We start from the raw sequence: 26,302 nt of genomic DNA, 5'->3' as shown, positions 1-26,302 counted from the left end.
TAGGATTTGCGAATGGGGACTGCAGGACCACCTCAGGAGAGAGGAGAGGAAGAGGAGCCTGGCGAGGATCCTGTTATACTCATAATAAATGGTCAGACCGAGTACTGTGTGTAATGAGCAAGTGTGACCTTAGTTCCTAATTTATTGTAGTTCCAGAGTGCAGGTACCTCATGGGAGGCCTGTTTATATACTGTACTCCCAAGGGAGGCTGAGATCCCTTGAGGCTCCAACAGGTAGGCCCTCTGGTGGACAGGTGTGATGCAGGTTACAAGGGGTTAAATACATAACAGATCCCATGCCACCACTGTCATGTATGCAAACTCTTTGTATTCACTACGTAACTGTACGATGTGCCACCTGAGGGCGCTGCTGTTGGAGGCCCCAGGGGTTACCTGCTCAGGTGTGCAGGGGCATATAAAAGGTGGTCAGCCATGCTGCCCCTCACTTTACAGTTGTATTAAATGGACTGAAGTCACACAGCTCTTACTCACAGTACAAGGCCTCGTGGAGTTATTCGATGGTAATTGCAGACATAACAGTCACCACCACAGGGGAGGCCTCATGCAGCTTTCACCATTGCAAAAACCTTACGTCTGCATCTCATAATTCAATGCTTTGCTTGCAGAGTGAACCGTTGCCTGGCCACTGTATCCCACCATGTTGACTATTCCCACTATTATTCTGCAAATAAGACACTAACAGGAATGGTTAAAGTGAACAAAAACATTTAATAAGCATTATAAACTTGTTAAACATGATTTTGAAACTTTAAATAAAATTTGAACTTGAACAGAATTTGTAAACTTTTTAAACTTTTATAAAATAACAACAACAATCAACAACAGAACATCAACCCCTGCACCAAATGTCTTTTACCTCCGGCTCTTCCGCCCCCTCACCCTAACCACCCTCCCTCTCAGCCCCCTCCCTCACATCATGACCCTACCCAACTTGGCACTAAGAGTTCGTGCAGCACGGTGGCCAGAGTCCTGTATTGGGGGAGAGACAATGAAGACACCATGTGTGGATCCCCCGGAGAAAGGGTTTGGAAGGCCCGGCTTCTGACTGGCGAGCCTCTTGATCGACGTCACCACTCACAGATGATGTGGGTCTGGGTGTGATATTGGGGACTGCAGTGTCACAGAAGGAGGCCATCAATTGCAGGTAGGCAGGTTTCTTGGCTGGCACGGACAATCTGCGACCCAACCTCCGCCATGTTCACAGATAGTGTCGCGATGCTTGCGAGAATCATACCCAATACCTCGAGGTGCTGTCGGGTGAGCTGGACGCTCTCCCTGGACAGTCCCACCATGTCCAGTTGTGCGTCAGCCTGTCTGTCAGCAGACCTGCTTTGACGACTCACCCTCCGGAGTGACGGCATACGGGATTCAATCCCGGGAGTGTGTTGCTGCACGCCACTCGTACTAGTACTCGGGGCCTCGGATGGATGAAAGCCCGAGAATGTTTCATCCTCGGGCGAGGTGCTCTGCGGAGAAAAAAGACGTGCCGATTGCATCAGCCCCCCCCCACCCCCCCATCCCCGGGGTAGGCTGCTCCGTCCGCTCCTCCCCTTCAAATTCCTCACCATCATCCTCTTCCTCCTATCCCCCCCTCCCCCCGCCCCCCCCACATGATGGCCTGAGGTGGAGGCTTCCATTGAAGGATTTGGCACATGCGACTTCTCATCTGGAAATAGAAAACAACAGACAAGTGGTTAGCAGCAAGGGAGGGGGCAGGGTGACATGGGTAAGGTCACATAGCACAGGCTCATTTGAAGGACCGCCACTACTCCATTATATACAGTCCAGAGACACTGTATGATATTGCCCCAACCCTAGTCCATAGACTACAGGGCAGCCCCATGAGCAGTTGCCCTCCCTGAGACCCCGATCGGACCTGTCACTCTTTCCTCGATGTCTGTCAGAGACATTGCTCTGGGTGCACCGCCGCTTGTCTGCCGCTGCTCTCGGCCATTGTGGGACATATTTTCCTGCAAAGGTGACAGTGGGAATGGTTACCAGAGGGCCCATCTGCTCTTGTGGCACACACAGCCACCAAAATACTTATACCATACTGTGTACATTTATTACAGTCCTCTGTTTAATGGCCCTGGAATTGCACGTGGTTCATGAGGAAGACATCGAAGTGCAGAAACATCTTTTAAGATCTCAGAAAGCAATCTTAATAATGTGCAAAGATCATTCATGGCAAATTAGGTGCAACACTAAGCCTACCTATAACAACAGCATGAGAACAAATAGTGTGTCAGATTTATAATTTAAGTAATGAAGAAGTGCATCAATGAAAATATTACTTACTCTGACGACCCTGCAAAGGTCATTATACCTCCTGTGGCACTGGGTGTGGGTCCTTCGGATGACGACGGTATAGGAGACCTCCTCAGATATGCTGGTCCAAATTCTACAAAAAACCATTGGAAGGGGTCTACTTGCACCCCTCCTGTTTAAATCCCCCCATCTCCTTTCAAGAGCAGTGACAAGAGCCTCGTTTGCCTCACTGCTGAACTTTCTGGCTCTCTGCGTGCTTCCATCTACTTCCATCGTGAATTAAATCTAAAAATGGCTGATTCAGCCCTGGGTGTACTGCACATGCGTGGGCACTCCCTGACAGCTGACTGCAAAAAAAAAAAATTTGCGCATGCGCAGAAGGTACAATTTTTTTTTCGCTTGCAAATTTCGGTTCGGGTGCACAAATTCAGTTGTGCAATGTCCAATTTATCGCTATCGCTAACGTTTTTGACCGTTTGCCAAATTTTGCGAGCTCTGGCGGTAACGGTAACCCAGCGGTAAAAACAAAATTTCGCCACGATTATAGCCTGAAAATGGATGAAATCCCTAAAACTTGAAATTTTAGCCCTGTGTCTTTTATATTTTGAAGTTTTACTTGTAAAGTTTTCATGTTAAGGTAAATGCTTTTTAAAATCTCTTTTAAAATGGCAGGTCAAAAAGTCTTGCTCTTCATGCAATGCATACAAAGTCAATAAGCTCTGAAAACGATGAGGGAGAAAATGGAGACATTACAACAGACATCACATTTTCAGACAGATCACTCAGTGAAGGGAGTGTTAAACAACCTTTGGGTCAAGAACTTGATGAACATAAACACCAGTTGCTTTCTCTTTCTCACTTTGATATTACTCCAAAAGAATCAAAAAATTCCTGTGATATCATCAATGATGACTGTAAGGGAAGTAGTACAGAAAGTCTGACATGTAACATAGAAGCACAGGATCAACTCTATCTGCATTTGAAAGAAAATATCGATGAAGTCAAAGCATTTTTTTCTGAAATGGTGAAGCGAATCCCCGTCCCAGATCAATGTATGATTGAAGGTAAGCCAATGAAATAACAAACTCTTTTAATCATATATAAGTGAGCATAACACATATGGTGGTATTCCTGTATCTCGATTGGCAGTAGTCAGTTCAAATATCAATCCAAGACTTGAGCTGACTTTCCAATGCTGAAGGTGTGCTGCATTATCAGGGATGCTGTCCTTTGGAGTAAGTGCCCTGAGACATGATGAGGCGTAATACAAATGCAAATCATCAATTTCTCTTCCTTTGCATCACACACAATTCAATAGTGCATTAATGGTTGCCTTTTGAAATCTTTGCAGATATTAATTACCTAACTTTATCTATTTAAAATGATATCAGCCCTAGGGTTCTGGTTCTGAAAATTATGAAAGTCATCAATAATGTTTATTCAGACAGGCTATTTAATTTTACGCTCATTGCAAAATGCGAGGACCATAGCATAAAATTAACAAGACAAGTGAATAAATGTTAGGTCTGTCCCTATTCTCTTGGGTTCAGTGCTGCTGGTTACTCCTGTAAATGGTTCCTGTATCTGCCTTTAGGATGTCCATTGCTGCCAGTATCTAATCATACGATGGTATAAACCAAAACCATAACAATAGGGCCCTCGTGTGATTTGAACTGGATATTGTTGCCCAGAAATTGGATCACGCAAAGTGGGGCACAGTCCAGGTGCAGCACACACCGAAAGAGCCCAGCATCAGGACCACGGCAAATTGTTACGTCGGCCTTGTATGTTACCGGAAAATGGCAGGGCTCAGTCACAGCCTTTGAGGCAGCTGTTAGTCACGTGAGGGATAGTGAATGCTGGCCAAGTGCCTATGGTAAGTCCAGGAGGAGGGGGTGGGGGCAAGGCAATCGAGAGGGGGGTGAGTGTGTGCTGACATTGGCCCATAGTTTTAATGTGAGGAGGAGCATTTGCATTTTGCAAGCTGTTTCATTTGCAAATATTTTATTTGTTTTTGGTTCTGGTTTAAGTGACCCAGTGATTTATGATGATTTTGTTTTCATTTGTCCTGTAATCTGCTCCACCTATTGTTAATTAGTGACCCAAAATGGTATATGATGCTCCAAGTGTCAGTCTTGGCTCAGTGAAGGCACTTTTGCTCTATGTCAGAAAGTTGTAGGTTCAAGCCTCATCCAGGACTCGGCTGACAATTCACTATGGTGCCTTGTTCCCATCTAGCCTCTGAATTGGGCTAAGGAAATGTCATGGTACTATTTGAAGAACATCAGGTGATTTCTACCAATATACTGGCCAACATTTATTCCACAAAAAAAATACCACCAAAACAGATTAATTGGACATTCATCTCATTGCTATGTATGGCGCCTGGCTGCGTGCAAATTGGTTGCCGTATTTGCCCACAAAATGATAGTGACTTCACTTCAAAATTAATTGACTGTAAAGCATTTTGTGACTAAGTGGATGTGAAAGGCACTATAAATATGTAAGTTCTTTCTTTATAAGAGGACAAACTAAGATGATTAATTCTTAATATATTTCAAACAAGGAAACACTAACGGACACTTGTTTTCTATTAGTGGTGCTTTCCTCTCGGTGAGGGAAGACTTATCGTTGTATTTGTCATGGTGGTATTGGGCTCATGCCCAATGTCAATCTATTGGCTCAGAATCAAAGCACATGTTTATGATGGAATCCTTCTTATTGTAGCCAATTTAGTTAGGACTGTTAATATGCAGGTGATTAAGGACTAATAGAATTGTAATTGTTTAAAGAGAGCAGGTTTGATTATTTATTTTTAAAGATCATACTTATTGCAAGAAATAGATTTTAATTGACAAACCTGCTGTGTGATTCATTTGCAAACTTTCACCTACTGCTCATTATAGTGGTAGAATACAAGTGTTCACCCATTATTCCACACAGGTAAGCTCCTGATATTGCCAGGCACAGGATTAACATTTCTCCACAGGAAGGGAGAGAAAAATAGTTCACTTGTTTAGCCTTCTATATCTCCTAGACAGTCAATTATCAGTCCATTCTTCCAATCATCAAATGGTGTATATCACTAGACAGGGGGCTTAAAGAGAGGAGAAAATAGTGTTAAAAATTAAAAGCAAACCATTCTGAGCAACTTGTTAAACTGTCCTTTTGCCAGTTGCCCTTCCCTCTCCCACTATTGACTCAGGCTTTGTGTCTCCGGTCCTCAGGAAGAATGGTGTTTAATTCCTGATCAGAAATTTCTGATCTAGGATGTCCTTTCATTTTGCTGTGAATAATATGTGCCTGGACTCCGTTTATGTTTGATTAACTGCAACTGTCAAATAAACTGTATGCTCTGCATGAACTCTGCACCATATCAAAATAAGCACCATATGATAGTTGACATCTGTTGTAATTGAGTTTTTTGCTGTTGGAACAGATTCTTGCCAAAAAAACACATTTTTGCCTTGAAGAGATCCAATTTGGGCTCTTCAGGGAGTTCTTGACTGGTCCACTCCTGTTCCTATGTTCCTTTCTGCCCCCGAGCCTGTTCCACCATTCAATGAGATCATGGCTGATCTGTGACCTAACTCCATATACTCACCTTTGCCCCGTGTCCCTTGATACCTTTGGTTAACAAAAATCTGTCAATCTCAGATTCAAAATTAACAATTAATTTAGCATCCACTGTCATTTGCAGAGGAGAGTTCCAAACTACTACCACCCTTTGCATGTAGAAGTGTTTCCTAACTTCACTCATGAAAGGACTGGCTCTAGTTTTTAGACAATGTCCCCAAGTCCTAGACATCCCAACTAGTGGACATAGTTTTGCTCTATCTATTCTATCAGTTCCCCTTAATATCTTGAAAACTTCGAGGAAATCACCCCTTCACTTCTAAATTTCAGAGAATATAACCCTAGTTTGTGTAATCTCTCCTCGTAATTTAACCCTTGCAGTCCAGGTATCTGTCTGGTAGATCTTTATACTCCCTCCAAGGCCAATATATCATTCCTAAGGTGTAGTGCCCAGAACTGGGCACTCCAATATGGTCTAACTGGGGCTTTGTATAGCTGTAGCATTACTTCTACCCCCTTGTATTCTACTCCTTTAGATATAAAGACCAGCATTCCGTTAGTCTTTTGGTGATTTTCTGTTCCTGTCCCTGACATTTTAATGATCTATGTACATGGACATGGACCCCTAAATCTCTTTGGACCTCCACTGTTTCTAGCTTTTCACCATTTAGAAAGTACTCTGATCTATTCTTTTTAGGTCCAAAGTGGATGACCTCACATTTGCCTATATTGAAATCCATTTGCCATAGTTTTGCCCGTTCTCTTAATCTATTGATATCCCTTTGTAATTTTATGTTTCCATCTACACTACTTACAATGCCACCTATTTTTGTGTCATCAGCAAAATTGCATGTGCCTCTCTATCCCATCATCTAAGTCTTTAATAAATATGATGAATAATTGAGGCCCAACACAGATCCTTGCAGGGCATCACTAGCCACATCCTGCCAATTAGAGTACTTGCCCACTATCCCTACATTCCTGTCTCCTGCCGCTCAGCCAATTTCCTAACCAGGTCAATAATTTGCCTTCAATTCCATGAGCTTCAACTTTAGCTCACAATCTCTTATGAGGGACTTTATCGAATGCCTTCTGGAAGTCTATATAAATAACATCCATAGACATTCCCCTGTCAACTATTTTAGTCACCTCTTTAAAAAATTCAATCAGGTTCGTTAGACCCAATCTACCTTTTACAAATCCACATTGGCTCACTGATCAGCTAAAATATTTCAAGATGTTCAGTCCTTAATTATATACTCTAGTAATTTCCTGACAGCAGATGTTAGGCTAACTGGTTTATAATTCAATGGATTCCCTCTCACACCTTTCTTAAATAGCAGTGTGACCTGTGCAATTTTCGAATCTAAAGGAACGGTTCTTGAATCGAGAGAACTTTGGAACTCATCTAAGCAAGAGTCATGAGAGGAGAGCCTGAGTGGAGATGAAAAGGTGGATGTTCATGTCAATTATACCCCATAAAGTGGCATAATCAATATGTACCCAGCTTATATTGGATGTTTGCTCACTTTACACATTCTTGATGGATATACACCTGCAGCAGAAATCCACCAGAAATAGGGAGGTACTTCATTTCAACATATTATTACGACAGGAATGATATTAGAATGCTACTTTCCAGCCTTTAATTCGGAGACTGTAATATGATCTTTATTTCCTCATAAATTGGGCGCCCATGGTTTCAAGGCAGTGATAAACTTATTTTAGGGACAACCTGTAACGACTATCAGCTTTGCAAGTCTTATTTTTAACTGATTGCGTTGAGCATTCTTTTTGCTTTTTTGAGGTGATTGAAGTGGATTTGTGCCTCCAGTTTTAATCTGCCAATTTTGCACTAATAACCTACTAATTGGGACAATAGATGTTTGTATGGAATATATATTTCGGCTGTTTGAAAGAAGATGAGAAGGAAGAACTAAGGTTGCAAAACACATCTGATTACAGCAGAGAAGGATTGTAACCAGCCATGTATATAAGCAAAGGCAGAATTGGACTTGTTGAAGGAACCGTGCATGCATGGCTAAGTTTCACCAGAGAGGCGGTAGACCCGCTCCCAAACTCCAGAGCAGGCAGAGCACGTGGCTCATTCCAAGCAGTCACAGGGAACATCAGTCAATCTGTCGTGTACAGATTTATTAAGCAGGTGACTGATGAATTGTTTGACAGAGCTAGGAACATTATTCCTTTCCCCAACTAACAACAGTATGAGAGGCCACTATATATTTTTTCAAATTGCAGGAATTAGTGACCTTAATAAAAGGTAAAATTTTTCATGTTTTACCATGGCAGTGACAAGTGAATAGCAAATAAAGTAAATTGAGTAGGAAGAGGCTTGTGTGGAGCAAATACCAGGTGGGTCATTGGTCTCTTCCTGTGTTATAAATTCTATATATGTAATTCTGTGTACAATGGAATTTTCAGCCCCAGGCGCACACACATACTGACTATTGCTGGATATCTTGAAAACCAGAAACAAGAGGAGAAGGTACCTCAGAATTTACAGAGGACATAATGGTGCACACATAAGAACATAAGAATTAGGAACAGGAGTAGGCCATCTAGCCCCTCGAGCCTGCTCCGCCATTCAATAAGATCATGGCTGATCTGGTCGTGGACTCAGCTCCACTTACCCGCCCTCTCCCCGTAACCCTTAATTCCCCGATTGGTTAAAAATCTATCTATCTTTGACTTGAAAACATTCAATGAGCTAGCCTCAACTGCTTCCTTGGGCAGAGAATTCCACAGATTCACAACCCTCTGGGAGAAGAAATTATTTCTCAACTCGGTTTTAAATTGGCTCCTCCGTATTTTGAGGCTGTGCCCCCTAGTTCTAGTCTCCCCTACCAATGGAAACAACCTCTCTGCCTCTATCTTGTCTATCCCTTTCATGATTTTAAATGTTTTTATAAGATCACCCCTCATCCTTCTGAACTCCAAGGAGTAAAGACCCAGTCTACTCAATCTATCATCATAAGGTAACCCCCTCATTTCTGGAATCAGCCTAGTGAAACGTCTTTGTACCCCTTCCAAAGCTAGTATATCCTTCCTCAAGTAAGGTGACCAAAACTGCACGCAGTACTCCAGGTGCGGCCTTACCAATACCTTATACAGTTGCAGCAAGACCTCCCTGTTTTTGTACTCCATCCCTCTCGCAATGAAGGCCAACATTCCATTTGCCTTCCTGATTACCTGCTGCACCTGCAAACTAACCTTTTGGGATTCATGCACAAGGACCCCCAGGTCCCTCTGCACCACAGCATGTTGTAATTTCTCCCCATTCAAATAATATTCCCTTTTACTGTTTTTTTTCCCAAGGTGGATGACCTCACACTTTCCGACATTGTATTCCATCTGCCAAACCTTAGCCCATTCGCTTAACCTATCCAAATCTCCTTGCAGCCTCTCTCAGTCCTCTACACAACCCGCTTTCCCACGAATCTTAGTGTCATCTGCAAATTTTGTTGCACTACACTCTGTCCCCTCTTCTAGGTCATCTATGTATATTGTAAACAGTTGTGGTCCCAGCACTGATCCCTGTGGCACACCACTAACCACTGATTTCCAACCAGAAAAGGACTCATTTATCCTGACTCTCTGCTTTCTGTTCGCCAGCCAATTCTCTATCCATGCTAATACATTTCCTCTGACTCCGCGTACCTTTATCTTCTGCAGTCAGCTTTTGTGTGGCACCTTATCGAATGCCTTTTGGAAATCTAAATACACCACATCCATCGGTACACCTCTATCCACCATGCTCGTTATATCCTCAAAGAATTCCAGTAAGTTAGTTAAACATGATTTCCCTTTCATGAATCCATGCTGCGTCTGCTTGATTGCACTATTCCTATCTAGATGTTCCGCTATTTCTTCCTTAATGATAGTTTCAAGCATTTTCCCCACTACAGATGTTAAACTAACCAGCCTATAGTTACCTGCCTTTTGCCTGCCCCCTTTTTTAAACAGAGGCGTTACATTAACTGCTTTCCAATCCGCTAGTACCTCCCCAGAGTCCAGAGAATTTTGGTAGATTATAACGAATGCATCTGCTATAACTTCCGCCATCTCTTTTTAATACCCTGGGAAGCATTTCATCAGGACCAGGGGACTTGTCTACCTTGAGTCCCATTAGCCTGTCCAGCACTACCCCCCTATTGATAGTGATTGTCTCAAGGTCCTCCCTTCCCACATTCCTGTGGCCTGCAAATTTTGGCATGGTTTTTGTGTCTTCCACTGTGAAGACGGAAGCAAAATAATTGTTTAAGGTCTCAGCCATTTCCACATTTCCCATTATTAAATCCCCCTTTTCATCTTCTAAGGGACCAACATTTACTTTAGTCACTCTTTTCCGTTTTATATATCTGTAAAAGCTTTTACTATCTGTTTTTATGTTTTGCGCAAGTTTACTTTCGTAATCTATCTTCCCTTTCTTTATTGCTTTTTTAGTCATTCTTTGCTGTTGCTTAAAATGTTCCCAATCCTCTAGTTTCCCACTAACCTTGGCCACATTATACGCATTGGTCTTTGATTTGATACTTTCCTTTATTTCCTTGGTTATCCACGGCTGGTTATCCCTTCTCTTGCCGCCCTTCTTTTTCACTGAAATATATTTTTGTTGCGCACTATGAAAGAGCTCCTTAAAAGTCCTCCACTGTTCCTCAATTGTGCCACCGTTTAGTTCTTGTTTCCAGTCTACTTTAGCCAACTCTGCCCTCATCCCACTGTAATCCCCTTTGTTTAAGCATAGTACACTCGTTTCTGACACAACTTCCTCATCCTCAATCTGTATTACAAATTCAACCATATTGTGATCACTCATTCCGAGAGGATCTTTTACGAGGAGATCGTTTATTTTTCCTGTCTCAATACACAGGACCAGATCTAAGATGGCTTGCTCCCTTGTAGGTTCTGTTACATACTTGAGAAACAATCTTGTATGCATTCTATGAATTCCTCCTCCAGGCTACCCCGTGCGATTTGATTTGACCAATCGATATGTAGGTTAAAATCCCCCATGATTACTGCCGTTCCTTTTTCACATGCCTCCATTATTTCCTTGATTATTGCCCGCCCCACCGTGAAGTTATTATTTGGGGGCCTATAAACTACGCCGACCAGTGACTTTTTCCCCTTACTATCTCTAATCTCCACCCACAATGATTCAACATTTTGTTCATTGGAGCCAATATCATCCCTCACAACTGCCCTGATATCATCTTTTATTAACAGAGCTACCCCACCTCCTTTCCCTTCTTGCCTATCTTTCTGAATCGTCAGATACCCCTGTATGTTTAATTCCCAGTCTTGGCCACCTTGCAACCATGTTTCTGTAATGACCACCAAATCATACCCATTTGTAATGATTTGTGCCGTCAACTCATTTACTTTATTTCGAATGCTGTGTGCATTTAGGTAGAGTGTTTTCATCCTAGTTTTTAAACCATGATTTTTAGTTTTGACCCCTTCTGCAGCCCTTTTATATTCAGTGGCCCTTTTTGTTTCTTGCCTTTGGATTCTCTGCCCTCCACTTTTACTCATCTCTTTTCTGTCTTTTGTTTTTGTCTCCTTTTTGTTTCCCTTTGTCTCCCTGTATTGGTTCCCATCCCCCTGCCATATTAGTTTAACTCCTCACCAACAGCATTAGAAAACACTCCCCCTTGGACATTGGTTCTGGTCCTGCCCAAGTGCAGACCGTCCAGTTTGTACTGGTCCCAGAACCTATTCCAATGCCCCACGAATTTGAATCCCTCCCTGCTGCACCACTTCTCAAGCCACGTATTCATCTGTGCTATCCTGCGATTCCTACTCTGACTAGCACGTGGCACTGGTAGCAATCCTGAGATTACTACTTTTGAGGTCCTACTTTTTAATTTAGCTCCTAGCTCCTTAAATTCGTCTCGTAGGACCTCATCCCTTTTTTTTACCTATGTCGTTGGTACCAATGTGCACCACGACAACTGGCTGTTCTCCCTCCCTTTTTAGAATGTTCTGCACTCGCTCGGAGACATCCTTGACCCTTGCACCAGGAAGGCAACATACCATCCTGGAGTCTTGATTGCGGCCGCAGAAACGCCTATCTATTCCCCTTATGATTGAATCCCCTATCACTATCGCTCTCCCACTCTTTTTCATGCCCTCCTGTACATCAGAGCCAGCCATGGTGCCATGAACTTGGCTGCTGCTGCTCTCCCTGATGAGTCATCTCCCTCAACAGCACTCAAAGCAGTGTATCTGTTTTGCAGGGGGATGACCAGATGCGATCCCTGCACTACCATCTTTGTACTACTCTTCCTGCTGGTCTTCCATTCCCTAGCTGGCTGTGGATCCTTCTCATGCGATAAGACCAACTCACTACACATGCCACTTGTGTCATTCTCAGCATCGTGGATGCTCCAGAGTGAATCCACCCTCAGCTCCAATTCCGCAACACGGTCCGTCAGGAGATGGAGGCGGATACACTTTTCACACAAGTGTCCCTGAGTTCCCACATGGTACAGGAGGAGCATATCACTACACCTTGTAGCAAGTACTACCTCTGGCAGCAGGTTTACATACGAAAGAATCAGTTACCAGATGGAGAAACAGTAGAGGATTAACAAGGATGCCGTGCCATCTGGTCCAAGAAAACCTGCAAGGATAGTGTACCATCTGCACAGCACTAGCAGTGGTAGTGAAGGTTACCATTGCCTTCAACTTCTATGTCACGTGGTCTTTCTAGCCACCCAGAGGAAATATTTCAGGAATAAACCACTTTGCTGTGCACAGCTCCATTAAGGAGTCACTGAAGCCCAGTATCGCTATGTGCCTAGCTGCATGTACTTCAGTGCCAGGCCAGCCACTGCAGGCCAAGGAGACAGGTATGTGATGCTCTCGATGCCCAATCTTCGAGTGAACTCTGCAATTGGGCACGTTTACTTTCTGCTGGACATATTGACAATCACAAAACTTCTATTAGTTTTTCTATACTTTTTGCAGAGATCTGCATAAGGTCGATTTTCCTCTTTGTTGCACCTGGGGAAGGCTCCATTCCCAAAAGTAATAAAGAGGAAGTGGGAACAGAGACTAGCTACATTCGGTCTCTGCCTGCATTGCGCTACCCCAGGATTTAAAAAATGTTTTTTTTATTAAGAACTAGCTGGTTTATTAGCAATAGGTTTAACAGTCACACTGCACATTATCAGTTCATCCACCAGGATCACAACCATCTGCCTCATCGTGGATCCCCTGAACCCAACTGGTTGGGGTTTTATTGAGTCTTGTGAACATCACGTGACTGGCTAAGCCATTCCCAACTGAACAGCTCTACAACTATTTTGGTAGAACATTAATTCAAGTGCCCTCTTTTGTAAGGGCACAAAACCCCCACAAATTAACTGTTAAACATTAAAGGGAACCTTGACAAATCTTTCCCCAAGATTGTGTAACTGGGCCTATTTCTGGAGTAGGCACAGGCCCACCATAAACATATCTATTGACCAGGAATGTTTTCCTGTGTAACTGCAGCAGCCTGTTGCTGATTTTTAGCAAGGAAACTCACACATACTGACATGCCACTTTTCAGCTTAAACATTTCTACGTGCGGATTTCTTTGATCTTTTGTGCTCCCATAAAAATTTCTGGCATTTATATGTCAATGGTCAATATCTAACATGTTGTAAAATTGTTGTGAAGCGCCTTGGGACATTTTACTACGTTAAAGGCGCTATATAAATAAAAGTTAACACCAGTAATGCGGCAGCATAGAACAATGCCCATATATTTAGGTGCAATGTGGCCTGAAGTCACTTGATATCAGAGTAACTGAGATTTCTAGAGTTTGATAGTTTCACTTCTTTATAACTGCCTGAAGGAATTCTCTACAGTGAGAAAATATAATGATTCTGTCTCAATAATATCTTTTCTACAATCATATCTCCATAATACAATTCATGAACTTACTTTTCACTTACAAACACCATAAGCACAGATAGTTATGTGTCTCTGTAATAAAAAAATGGCTAGATCTGTGGAATAATCAATAGTCAAGCAAGAAAGAGAGTGCTGGGAGATTTTGACTGGAAGCTAAGATGTCATGTGTCTTTGTGGATCTTGAAAATGGTACAAATTCATTGTTTCAATATGAAAACAAAGCACGATTGAGTATATTTTTAATAAATTGCCTTTTATGTGAAAAATAGGTAAAACAATGCAGGAAAATAAGCAACACATTTTGTTCTAACCTAAGAATTGATTTGCCTGAGTGAGAAAGTTATGTTTGAATGAAGTAAGTCTCGAATTGCTTTATACAAATTTAAACATTCTGATCATCTATGGACTGGTGTGGAGCAGGCTTGTATTCTGCATTGTTTCCAGTGAAGAATTTTGTGGAACATAGGTTAATCCATTAAAAAAAATGACTCTTCTGAAAAATGTGCCCCTCTTGCCCATTTTTGGATCATATTCTAATAATAGACTTGTGAAATACATATGATTCATTTTAGTTTTCCTCAAAACTTTTACTTTTGGGAGGCTTTCGAATATGGATCTACTTAAGGGAAAATTACTAATATTGGCTCTGAACTTCACTTAATCATCAAGGCATCATTTCCAAGAATCCAAAATGTTACAATACATGCATTCATTCAATATAAAACCTTATTTGAGCAGTTTTGTGTTACAGCGTACATCTTTTTTTAAAGTTCTGTTTTAGAAATGGGGTCACATTTCAGTAGCTCTATTTCACTTCTTGCCCAGACAAATTAATTTTACAGCACAAATTCAACTAAAGTTAAATTGGCAAAGATTAAATACTCGTAATAAAAAGTATATTGAGCGAATGGTTTTAATTTCATCAACCATTACACATCTTATTTAAAATGTCGTGAAAAAGAAAAAAATAATAATTAAAATGTCAAATTGGAAATGCTGGAAAACAGAGCAGGTCCATGGGCTGTAAAGAGAAAAGATAATTGAACATTTCAAATGGAGACCATTTGTCAGAAACCGGTTTATTTCAATGCTAGGAAGCATAGTGCTATTTTAGACTAAGAATGATATTTTTAAGTATTATTTACCTAGTTTGTCTAAAAATGGCATTGTTTTCTGTCAGTCAATCATTCTACACAGCCTATATGGTCATAGTGGTCCTATAAGGAAGAAACAAAGAAAAGAAAGACCTTACATTTATATAGTGCCTTTCACGACTTCAGAACATTCCAAAGTTGTAATGTTGGAAATGTGACAGCCAATTTGCGCACAGCAAGCTCCCACAAACAGCAGTGTGATCATTACTAGATAATCTGTTTTTAGTGATGTTGGTTAAGGGATAAATATTGGAAAGCTCCTTTGCTCTTCTTCAAAATAGTGCCATGGGATCTTTTATGTACTCCTAAGAGGGCAGATTTGACCTTGTTTCAACGTCTTATTCAAAAGATGGCACTTTTAACAGTGCAGCTCTCCATCAGTACTCCCAGTGCGGATTATGTGCTCAAGTCTCCATAATGGGATTTGAACCCACAACCTTCTGACTCAATTCTAATTAGGCAATTCTAATCTGTACAATCTTGATCAGGTGACTTGCTAAATAAGCCCAGTCAATGTATTATGCCCATCATGAATTGTTGATCAGCTCAGCAAGTAAGTGATCAATTTTGACTCTGGTTTCAATGGATTGGGAAAGATGATTCATTTAGCCGACGTTTCTGGGGATTGTTGAGCAGCTTTCTACCTTGCCAATCAGTTAGCTGCAGATAATGGATCAATGCAAGTCTATGAGTGAGGATGATGTTTGTGATGTGTTGCTTGTTGATGAGGAATCCGCAGCATTCGCAATGTATGTCAAAGGCTAATAGTCACTGAAGTGCTGTCAGGCCCCCTGGTCCACGTCAAGTGTATCACAGGGAGAAAAGGAACCCATCCACTATGACTCTAGCTAGTTACTCTGCATTGTGATTCTACTTAATATTATCTTCCTCTCTTCTCTCTACCTCAATTAGGCTGGGTGTCAGCCAAGAGTAATTATAAGAAAAAACAACTTTGATGTGCCAACAAAGTGATTTAATCAGGGTCCAGAAGAGGCGAGGGCCCAGGGGCAGCTCAGGCAAGCCCACACTGCGATATGTGTGCGCACTCGGTCCGTGCAGCAGAGCTGGTCTCCAGTCGACTTGGTTAATCCTTGCCACTGGACCAAGACCTAGCTCTGTCAAGCCCGTGTGGTGGCTGGTGTGCCATGGCCACTGTTGTGTACGTAAATAACCAAACTAACTGAAACAGGAGTAAGGTAACTTAAAGGTAACTTATAAGGTACTTTTATAGCAACAACCCAAAATGGTGTCCCAAAACCAGCATGAACCAGAATGATTACAGCAGTGTGGGAATAGCTCCTGCAGGGTTCTAATGCCCATCTAGTGAAAGTTAGTGCAACAAACAAACAGAGTATGAACACAACAGCCACCACACTTAAAAAAAAAAAATTCATGCACATGCCACTTCCACCCTTCAACATTGTTTGGGACCTGGAATATTAGGTCCATCATTGAAACACCTGTGAACTCTTTTTGGCATGGAAGCAAGTCATCCTCGCTACGAGGGACCGTCTATGATAATGATGATGATTAATTGAATTGTCCACACTAACATTTATTGAATAAACAGACTTAGGGGCCAAAATTCATCGACATACCGCCTGGCGGAAAATTCATCAGTGACATACCGCCGGGCAGAATGCACACTGCCCGCCCATGCAGATGCCGACATACCGCCCAAAAGTGCAAAATTCATGACATACGCCAACATATCACAGGAAATGTATACTGTCCTGCAGAAGATGCTTTTAAGTGGATCTAAAGTGGGTGGTATGTACACAGAGCTGACGGGTTTGTTTGATATTACACAGATCTTTATAGTTCTCCACAGTTTGATGTATTTTGAAATGGATTGTAGTATTTTCTAGTGTTAGACAATAATATAAATGGTCCAATAAAGCCTTATTTACTCCTTTATTAATGAACTATAATAAAAATGTTATTAGTCTCTCTCACTCCCCAGTCTCTCTCTCTCTCTCTCTCTCTCACGCCCTAGTCTCTCTCACCCCCTAGTCTCTCTCACCCCTCAGTCTCTCTCTCTCTCTTTCACCCCCAGTCTCTCTCTCTCTCACCCCCAAGTCTCTCTCACCCCCCTCAGTCTTTCTCTCTCTCTCACCCCCCAGTCTCTCTCACCCCCCAGTCTCTCTCACCTTCCAGTCTCCCTCACCCCCCAGACTCTCTCACCCCCCCCCCAAGTCTCTCTCTCACCCCCCAAGTCTCTCTCCCACCCCTCAGTCTTTCTCTCTCTCTTCCACCCCACAGTCTCTCTCACCCCCCTCAGTCGCTCTCTCTCTCCCACACTCCAGTCTCTCTCACCCTCAGGCTCTCTCTCTCTTTCACCCCCCAGTCTTTCTCATCCCCCCCCCAAGTCTCTCTCCTTCCCTCTCACCCCCCCAATCTCTATCTTTCTCTCTCACCACCCCAAATCTCTCCCCCCCGCCCCCATAGCGATCTCTTCCCTCTACAGCGATCTCTTTCCCCTCCCCCACAACGATCTCTTTCCCCTCCCCCACAGAGATCTCTTCCCCTCCCCCACAGAGATCTCTTTCCCCTCCCCCACAGCAATCTCTTTCCCCTCCCCCACAGTGATCTCTTTCCCCTCCCCACACAGCAATCTCTTTGCCCTCCCCCACAGTGATCTCTTTGCCCTCCCCCACAGCAACCTCTCCCTGCCCCCCCACAACGATCTCTCCCTGCCCCCCCACAGCGATCTCTCCCTGTCCCCCCACAGCGATCTCTCCCTGTCCCCCTACAGCGATCTCTCCCTGCCCCCCCACAGCGATCTCGCTCCCCCCCCATTCCCCCAACAATCTCTTCCCCCACCTCCCCGCCCCCCACACAGCAATCTCAGTCTGGTAGTCTCCGGCCTCTTGCTGGTGCCTCTTGGGGGGCGGAACTCGACAGCCATGTGCGCGTGTGCACAACTCGGGAGCCGAAGATTCCCAAGTCAAAAGGCCTCCTCCATCGCACACCACCTGCTGCATTCCGCTCCCGCTATCGCCAAGAAAAGTGGGCTGAAATTCCTGCCCACTTGGCCTCAGCGGTACCAGGCGGTAAAAAATGACGCACTGCCCAGGGACTGCCGAAAAATGGACGGAACTTGTGCTTCACCAATTTTGGCCCCTTAGAATATAGGCACAATCTCAGCAAACCAAAAACTACAGATATTTAATAATCTGTCTTACAATTCCTTTCATACTTCCTGCATGGTACAAAAGACAATGGGAGTAATTTTAACTTTGTGCGAAAGTGTAAAACGGGTGATAGCGAATCGGGAGTACGTTTTCATCTCTTCCTATTTTTATCAGCGGTGCTTAACATGCAGTCGGTTCAGACAAAAATCTACCTCACTGCCTTGTAAGTAACTGTGCTGTAGTTGGAAGAAATAGTCAGGCTGGCTGGTTGAAGGCATTTTAAATGTAATTCTTGTGTATAGTTCTGCATTTCAAATGATTTGTAGTTTTCTTAATTCCTTTCCTAGATAGCTAAACTTTTTGTGGGGTACAGCATAAATAGTGTATTCTGGATAAAATATTATGCTTTTAATTAGAAATTCATGTTGCTTTTTTCCAGCTATTCTTTTAGTATCTCCAGCTATTTAGTAACCATTGGCACAGGTTCTATAGTGGAACAAATAACTGATCCACTAGGCTTTTTTTGTTTCAAAGTTAATAGCTGTGAGCAAAGAGACTTAAAAACTGCAGAACTGAATTTTCAGCAGTATGGAAACACTTAAAGGATCTCAGTGAACTAAATGCTAAAACCTGTGAGGATAGAAAATATTTGAAATTAAAAGTAGAAAGGCATGAAAGGCAATTGGACTTGAAGGCTAAATCTAACTGCAATCAGAAAATATCAGGTAAAGTTAACAATCGTAATAAAAGGGGTTGAATGAAGTATTTTAAAACACTGCAGAAGGAATGAAGAGAACACTGGTCAGTTTCCTTAATTGCACCTTGAAAAAAAACATTGAAAATGAGCCTTGTAGAAAAAACCCCACAAAATTATCGCACCGCATACTAACCGCAAAGTCTAAGGATGAAAACTGTCCCAGGTATTTTGTTTTAAATTTTCAGATCAAAAAAGTAATGCTTTTTTGATCTGAAAATTTAAAACAAAATACTTTGGACAGTTTTCATACATTCAAAAAGAAAAGTTGCATTTTCTTAGTTAATATAATTCAAGGTAGTGAAGCCATTTTAGTCACATGCTAAATACCACTATTTTCTATTATGGATCTTGCTTATTTTGTAGTATTTTAACAATTTTCAGCTAACCAAAACATTCAAGTGAAAAGCCATATCTCATTCTTGTTGTTTTTACACAGATTCGATTAGTAGATGTGTAGCTAAATTTCTCTTCAGCTGCCCACAGAAAGGATTTTACTGCCTGTATAGTAAATCCAGCTTCTCCCTCAACAGTGACCAGCCTCAACTCTGGATCTACGTCATGTTTCTTTTCCAACAGGTAAATGCCTTTTTTTTTCATGAGTTATTTTGAATTTACCTTATTGAATTATTTGAAAAAATAACAGAACGACTAGACAAGCGTAACACAGTCGATATAATATACTTGGATTTTCAAAACGCCTTTGATGAGGTACCGGCTAGTAGGCTCATGACTAAGATCAGAACATGTGAAGTTAGGAAACAAGTGGTGGAAGGGATAGTAAGCTGGTTATAAAACAGAAAACGGAGAGCAGGGGTTAAAGGTAGCTACTCAGACTAGTGGAAGGTAAGAAGTGCTATTCCACAGTGATCAATGCTGGAACCACTGCTGTTCACCATTTACATAAATGATTTGGACTTGGGAATCTGAAGTACAATTTCAAAATTTGCGGATCACACATATTACAAAAAGGAAATAGAGGCACTGGAGAAGGTACACAAAAGATTTACAAGGATGATACCAGAATTGAGCAGTTAGAACTATCAGGAAAGATTGAATAAGCTGGGACTCTTTTCTCTAGAAAAGAGAATGCTGAGGTGTGACCTGATAGAGGGCTTTAAAATTATGAAGAGGTTTCATAGGGCAGACATAGAAAAGATGTTTCCACTTGTAGGGGAGTCTAAAAATAGGGGCTATAAACATAAAATAGTCACTCATAATTCCAATAAAGAATTCAGGACAGACATCTTTACACCGCGAGTGGTCAGGATATGGAACTCTCTACCAAATGGAGTGGTTGAGGTGAATAGCACAGATGCCTTTAAGGGGAAGCTAAATAACTACATGAGGAAGAAAGGAATAGAAGGATATGCAGATAGGGTTAGATGAAATAAAAACAGAAAATGCTGGAAATCTCAGCGGGTCAGGCAGCATCTGTGGAGAGAAACAAAGTTAACGTTTCGGGTCGATGACCCTTTGTCAGAACTGGCGAAAGTTAAAAATGAACAGATTCTTAAGGAGCACTGAAAGGGGGAAGGGGAGGAAAAAACAAAAGGGAAGGTCTGTGATAGGGTGGAAGACAGGAGAGATTAGAGAGATAAAAGGGATGATGGGCCAACTTGAGATGGTAATGGCAGAAGTTAGAAAAAGATGAGTCTAGATAGGATGTGAATGGCGAAATAATTGCCAGCTGCCATGGGAAAGAGAGAGAGAGAGAAAAAAAAATTCATAAGATCAGGGGGTGGGTTTAAAAAAAAAGGAGGTAAGGGAGCAAAACATGGGCAGAGGTTATGGTCTGAAATTATTGAACTCAATTTTGAGACCAGAAGGCTGTAAAGTGCCTAAACAAAAGATGAGGTGCTTTTCCTCGAGCTTGTGTTGAGCTTCATTGGAACAATGTAGGAGGCCGAGGACAGAAAGGTCAGAGTGCGACTGCAACGGAGAATTAAAGTGAACTTCCAGATGAAACAGCGATTTACTTGTCCTCCTTTCAGTTTAGTATACTGTATTCGCTGCTCACGATGTGGTCTCCTCTACATTGAGGAGAGCAAACGCAGATTGGCTGCCGGCTTTGAGGAACACCTCTGTTCAGTCTGTAAGCGTGACCCCGAGCTGCCAGTCACCTGTCACTTTAATTCCCCACTCCAATCACACAGGAAGGAACCTGCATCCACTCCAAAGCCTCAATTTTGCCCCCCCCCCCGCCCCGCCCCGCCTCCCTCCCCGATTTATAGTAAAAAATAACTTCAACTATCATGACATATCTTAGTTTCTCGTAGATATTAGGTCTCCTCCTTTGCCTAAACCTGATTAAACTGGCCTGGGTCTCTAGGTCTAGGCTACATTATCTTTTCTATCATATTCTTAACTCTCTCACACCTGTGATCTGAGCTCATCTTTATTGGAATTGATAAGTAACTATTTCTAACTTGCAGTACTTATTTTACCATGTGCTGTTTCCTTGTTTTGAAACTGCAGTCCCTCACATGATCTGTTTCTGTGCAAACTCCTGCTGACCTGCTGAGTCTAAGACTGCATCTGTGACTTGCTATGACAGGCATGGATTCTCTATTCACCGCAGTACTTTAACCCTTACACTGCCATAGTTATATGGTTCAAATTCCATCTAAGCTAAGCATCCTAACTCACCCATAGTTAACTTTGACCAGAACTGTGGTTAGTTACAATAATACAAGTTGCTTCAGTTTTGTTTTGTATTTATTCTTGCTCAAGCAGCCTGTCTTGTGTATACAGTAGGAGTCAGTTAGTCTCTCTCACTCTCTCTGCTTTCACTGTTGCTCCCATATACTAACTAACCCATGATGGTATTTAACCTACCCCAATCTCTATTCTGCAAGGAACTCTCCAGAAACACAAAACACCAGACTGTTTGCAGTATTTCAATTATGTAGAAACATAGAAAATAGGTGCAGGAGGAGGCCATTCGGCCCTTCTAGCCTGCACCACCATTCAATAAGATCATGGCTGATCATTCCCTCAGTACCCCTTTCCTGCTATCTCGCCATACCCCTTGATCCCCTTAGCCGTAAGGACCATATCTAACTCCCCCTCGAATATATCCAATGAACTGGCATCAACAACTCTCTGCGGCAGGGAATTTCACAGGTTAACAACTCTCTGAGTGAAGAAGTTTCTCCTCATCTCAGTCCTAAATGGCCTACCCCTTATCCTAAAACTGTGTCCCCTGGTTCTGGACTTCCCCAACATCGGGAACATTCTACCCGCATCTAACCTGTCCCGTCCCATCAGAATCCTATATGTTTCTATGAGATCCCCTCTCATCCATCTAAAATCCAATGTATTAAGACCGAGTTGATCCAGTCTCTGCTCGTATGTCAGTCCTGCCATCCCGGGAATCAGTCTGGTGAACCTTCGCTGCACTCCTTCAATAGCAAGAATGTTCTTCCTCAGATTAGGAGACCAAAACTGAACACAATATTCCAGGTGAGGCCTCATCAAAGCCCTGTACAACTGCAGTAAGACCTCCCTGCTCCTGTACTTAAATCCCCTCGCTATGAAGGCCAACCTATCATTTGCCTTCTTCACCGCCTGCTGTACCTGTATGCCAACTTTCAATGACCGATGAACCATGACACCCATGTCTCGTTGCACCTCCCCTTTTCCTAATCTGCTGCCATTCAGATAATATTCTGTCTTCGCGTTTTTGCCCCCAAAGTGGATAACCTCACATTTATCCACATTATACTGCATCTTGCCATGCATTTGCCCTCTCAGCTAACCTGTCCAAGTCATCCTGCAGCCTTTTAGCGTCCTCCTCACAGCTCACACCGCCAACCAGCTTAGTGTCATCTGCAAACTTGGAGATATTACACTCAATTCCTTCATCTAAAATCATTAATGTATATTGTAAATAGCTGGGGTCCCAGCACTGAGCCCTGTGGCACCCTACTAGTCACTGCCTGCCATTCTGAAAATGACCCGTTTATCCCGACTCTCTACTTCCTGTCTGCCAACCAGTTCTCTATCCACGTCAGTATATTACCCCCAATACCATGTGCTTTGATTTTGCACACCAATCTCTTGTGTGGGACCTTGTCAAAAGCCTTTTGAAAGTCCAAATACACCACATCCACTGGTTCTCCCTTGTCCACTCTACTAGTTACATCCTCAAAAAATTCCAGAAGATTTGTCAAGCAAAATTTCCCCTTCATAAATCCATGCTGACTTGGACCGATCCTGTCACTGCTTTCCATTTGCACTGCTATTTCATTCTTAATAATTGATTCCAACATTTTCCCCACTATTAATGTCAGGCTAACCAGTCTATAATTACTCGCTTTCTCTCTCCCTCCCTTTTTAAAAAGTGGTGTTACATTAGCTACCCTCCAGTCCATAGCAACTGATCCAGAGTCGATAGACTGTTGGAAAATGAACACCAATGCATCCATTATTTCTAGGGCCACTTCCTTAAGTACTCTGGGATGCAGACTATCAGCCCTCGGGGATTTATCGGCCTTCAATCCCATCAATTTCCCCAACACAATTTCCCGCCTAATAAGGATATCCTTCAGTTCCACCTTCTCACTAGACTCTCGGTCCCCTAGTACTCCCAGAATGTTATTTGTGTCTTCCTTCGTGAAGACAGAACCAAAGTATTTGTTTAATTGGTCTGTCATTTCTTTGTTCCCTATTATAAATGCACCTGAATCCGACTGCAAGGAAGCGAAGTTTGTCTTCACTAATCTTTTTCACTTCACATATCTATAGAAGCTTTTGCAGTCAGTTTTTATTTTGCCGGCAAGCTTCCTCTCATATTCTATTTTCCCCCTACTATTTAAACCCTTTGTCCTCCTCTGCTGAATTCTAAATTTCTTCCAGTCCTCAGGTTTGTTGCTTTTTCTGGCCAATTTATATGCCTCTTCCTTGGATTTAATACTATCCTTAATTTCCCTTGTTAGCCACGGTTGAGCCACCTTCCCCGTTTTATTTTGACTCCAGACAGGGATGTACAATTGCTGAAGTTCATCCATGTGATCTTTAAATGTTTGCCATTGCCTATCCATCATCAACCCTTTAAGTATAATTTGCCAGTCTATTCTAGCCAATTCATGCCTCAAACCATCGAAGTTACCTTTCCTTTTCAGGACCCGAGTACCTGAATTAACTGTGTCACTCTCCATCTCAATAAAGAATTCTACCGTGTTATGATCACTCTTCCCCAAGGGGCCTCGCACAACAAAATTGCTAATTAGTCCTTTCTCATTACACATCACCCAGTCTAGGATGGCCAGCTCCCTAGTTGGTTCCTCGACATTTTGGTCTCAAAGACCATCCCGAATACACTCCAGGAAATCCTCCTTGACCGCATTGTGACCAGTTTGATTAGCCCAATCAATATGTAGATTAAAGTCACCAATGATAACTGCTGTACCTTTATTGCATGCATCCCTAATTTCTTGTTTGATGCTGTCCCCAACCTTACCACTACTGTTTGGTGGTCTGTACAAAACTCACACTAGCGTTTTCTGCCCCTTGGTCCTGGGACATTGGAACCGGTTCTGGGGGTGGTGGGACCAGTACAAACCGGACAGTCTGCACCTGGGCAGGACCAGAACCAATGTCCTCAGGGGAGTGTTTGCTGGTGCTGTTGGGGAGGAGTTAAACTAACATGGCAGGGGGATGGCAACCTATGCATGGAGACAGAGGGTAATAAAATGGAGGCAGAAGCAAAAGATAGAAAGGAGAATAGTAAAAGTGGAGGGCAGAGAAACCCAAGGCAAAAAACAAAAAGGGCCACATGACAGCAAAATTCTAAAGGGGCAAAGTGTGTTAAAAAGAAAGCCTGAAGGCTCTGTGCCTCAATGCGAGGAGTATTCGGAATAAGGTGGACGAATTAACTACGCAGACAGCAGTTAACGGTTATGATGTAATTGGCATCACTGAGACATGGCTCCAGGGTGACCAAGGCTGGGAACTCAACATCCAGGGGTAGTCAACATTTAGGAAGGATAGGCAGAGAGGAAAATGTGGCAGGGTGGCGTTGCTGGTTAAAGAGGAAATTAATGCAATAGTAAGGAGGGACATTAGCCTGGATGATGTGGAATCGGTATGGGTGGAGCTGCGGAATACCAAAGGGCAGAAAACGCTAGTGGGAGTTGTGTACAGACCACCAAACAGTAGTAGTGAGGTTGGGGACAGCATCAAACAAGAAATAAGGGATGTGTGCAATAAAGGTACAGCAGTTATCATGGGCGACTTTAATCTACATATTGATTGGGCTAACCAAACTGGTAGCAATGCGATGGAGGAGGATTTCCTGGAGTGTATTAGCGATGGTTTTCGAGACCAATATGTCGAGGAACCAACGAGAGAGCTGGCCATCCTAGACTGGGTGATGTGTAATGAGAAGGGACTAATTAGCAATCTTGTGCGAGGCCCCTTGGGGGAAAGTGACCATAATATGGTAGAATTCTTTATTAAGATGGAGAGTGACACAGTTAAATCGGAAACTAGGGTCCTGACTTAAGGAAAGGTAACTTCGACGGCATGAGGCGTGAATTGGCTAGAATAGATTGGCAAAGGTTCCTTAAAGGGTGGACGGTGGATAAGCAATGGCAAACATTTAAAGATCACATGGATGAACTTCAACAGTTGTACATCCCTGTCTGGAGTCAAAATAAAACGGGGAAGGTGGCTCAACCGTGGCTAACAAGGGAAATTAAGGATAGTGTTAAATCCAAGGAAGAGGCATATAAATTGGCGAGAAAATGTAACAAACCTGAGGACTGGAAGAAATTTAGAATTCAACAGAGGAGGACTAAGGGTTTAATTAAGAGGGGAAAAATAGAGTATGAGAGGAAGCTTGCAGGAACATAAAACTGACTGCAAAAGCTTCTATAGATATGTGAAGAGAAAAAGATTAGTGAAGACAAATGTAGGTCCCTTGCAGTTGGATTCAGGTGAATTTATAATGGGGAACAAAGAAATGGCAGACCGATTGAACAAATACTTCAGTTCTGTCTTCACGAAGGAAGACACAAATAACCTTCCGAATGTACTAGGGGACAGTGGGTCTCGGGAGAAGGAGGAACTGAAGGATATCCTTATTAGGCGGGAAATTGTGTTAGGGAAATTGATGGGATTGAAGGCTGATAAATCCCCGAGGCCTGATAGTCTGCATCCCAGAGTACTTAAGGAAGTGGCCCGAGAAATAGTGGATGCATTGATGATCATTTTCCAACAGTCTATCAACTCTGGATCAGTTCCTGTGGACTGGAGGGTAGCTAATGTAACACCACTTTTAAAAAAAAAAGGAGGGAGAGAGAAAACGGGTAATTATAGACCGGTTAGCCTGACATCAGTAGTGGGGAAAATGTTGGAATCAATCATTAAGGATGAAAGAGCAACGCATTTGGAAAGCAGTGACAGGATCGGTCCAAGTCAGCATGGATTTATGAAGGGGAAGTCATGCTTGACGAATCTTCTAGA

The 26,302-nt window shown here is 42.6% G+C and overlaps 1 protein-coding gene across 1 annotated transcript in view; it reads left to right on the top strand.

The window, feature by feature from the left end:
* veph1 (ventricular zone expressed PH domain-containing 1) overlaps positions 1-26,302 on the top strand; it is a 451,519-nt gene that overhangs the window by 330,502 nt on the left and 94,715 nt on the right. Inside the window, exons 10-11 of the mRNA XM_070883555.1 lie at positions 2,961-3,352; positions 19,272-19,411. Of these exons, the coding sequence (XP_070739656.1) occupies positions 2,961-3,352; positions 19,272-19,411 (532 nt within the window). The remainder of the gene's footprint in view (positions 1-2,960; positions 3,353-19,271; positions 19,412-26,302) is intronic.

This window comes from Pristiophorus japonicus, chromosome 6 (assembly GCF_044704955.1).
Source record: "Pristiophorus japonicus isolate sPriJap1 chromosome 6, sPriJap1.hap1, whole genome shotgun sequence".
Classification (NCBI taxonomy): domain Eukaryota; kingdom Metazoa; phylum Chordata; class Chondrichthyes; family Pristiophoridae; genus Pristiophorus; species Pristiophorus japonicus.
This window is presented reverse-complemented; position numbering and strand designations above follow the sequence as displayed.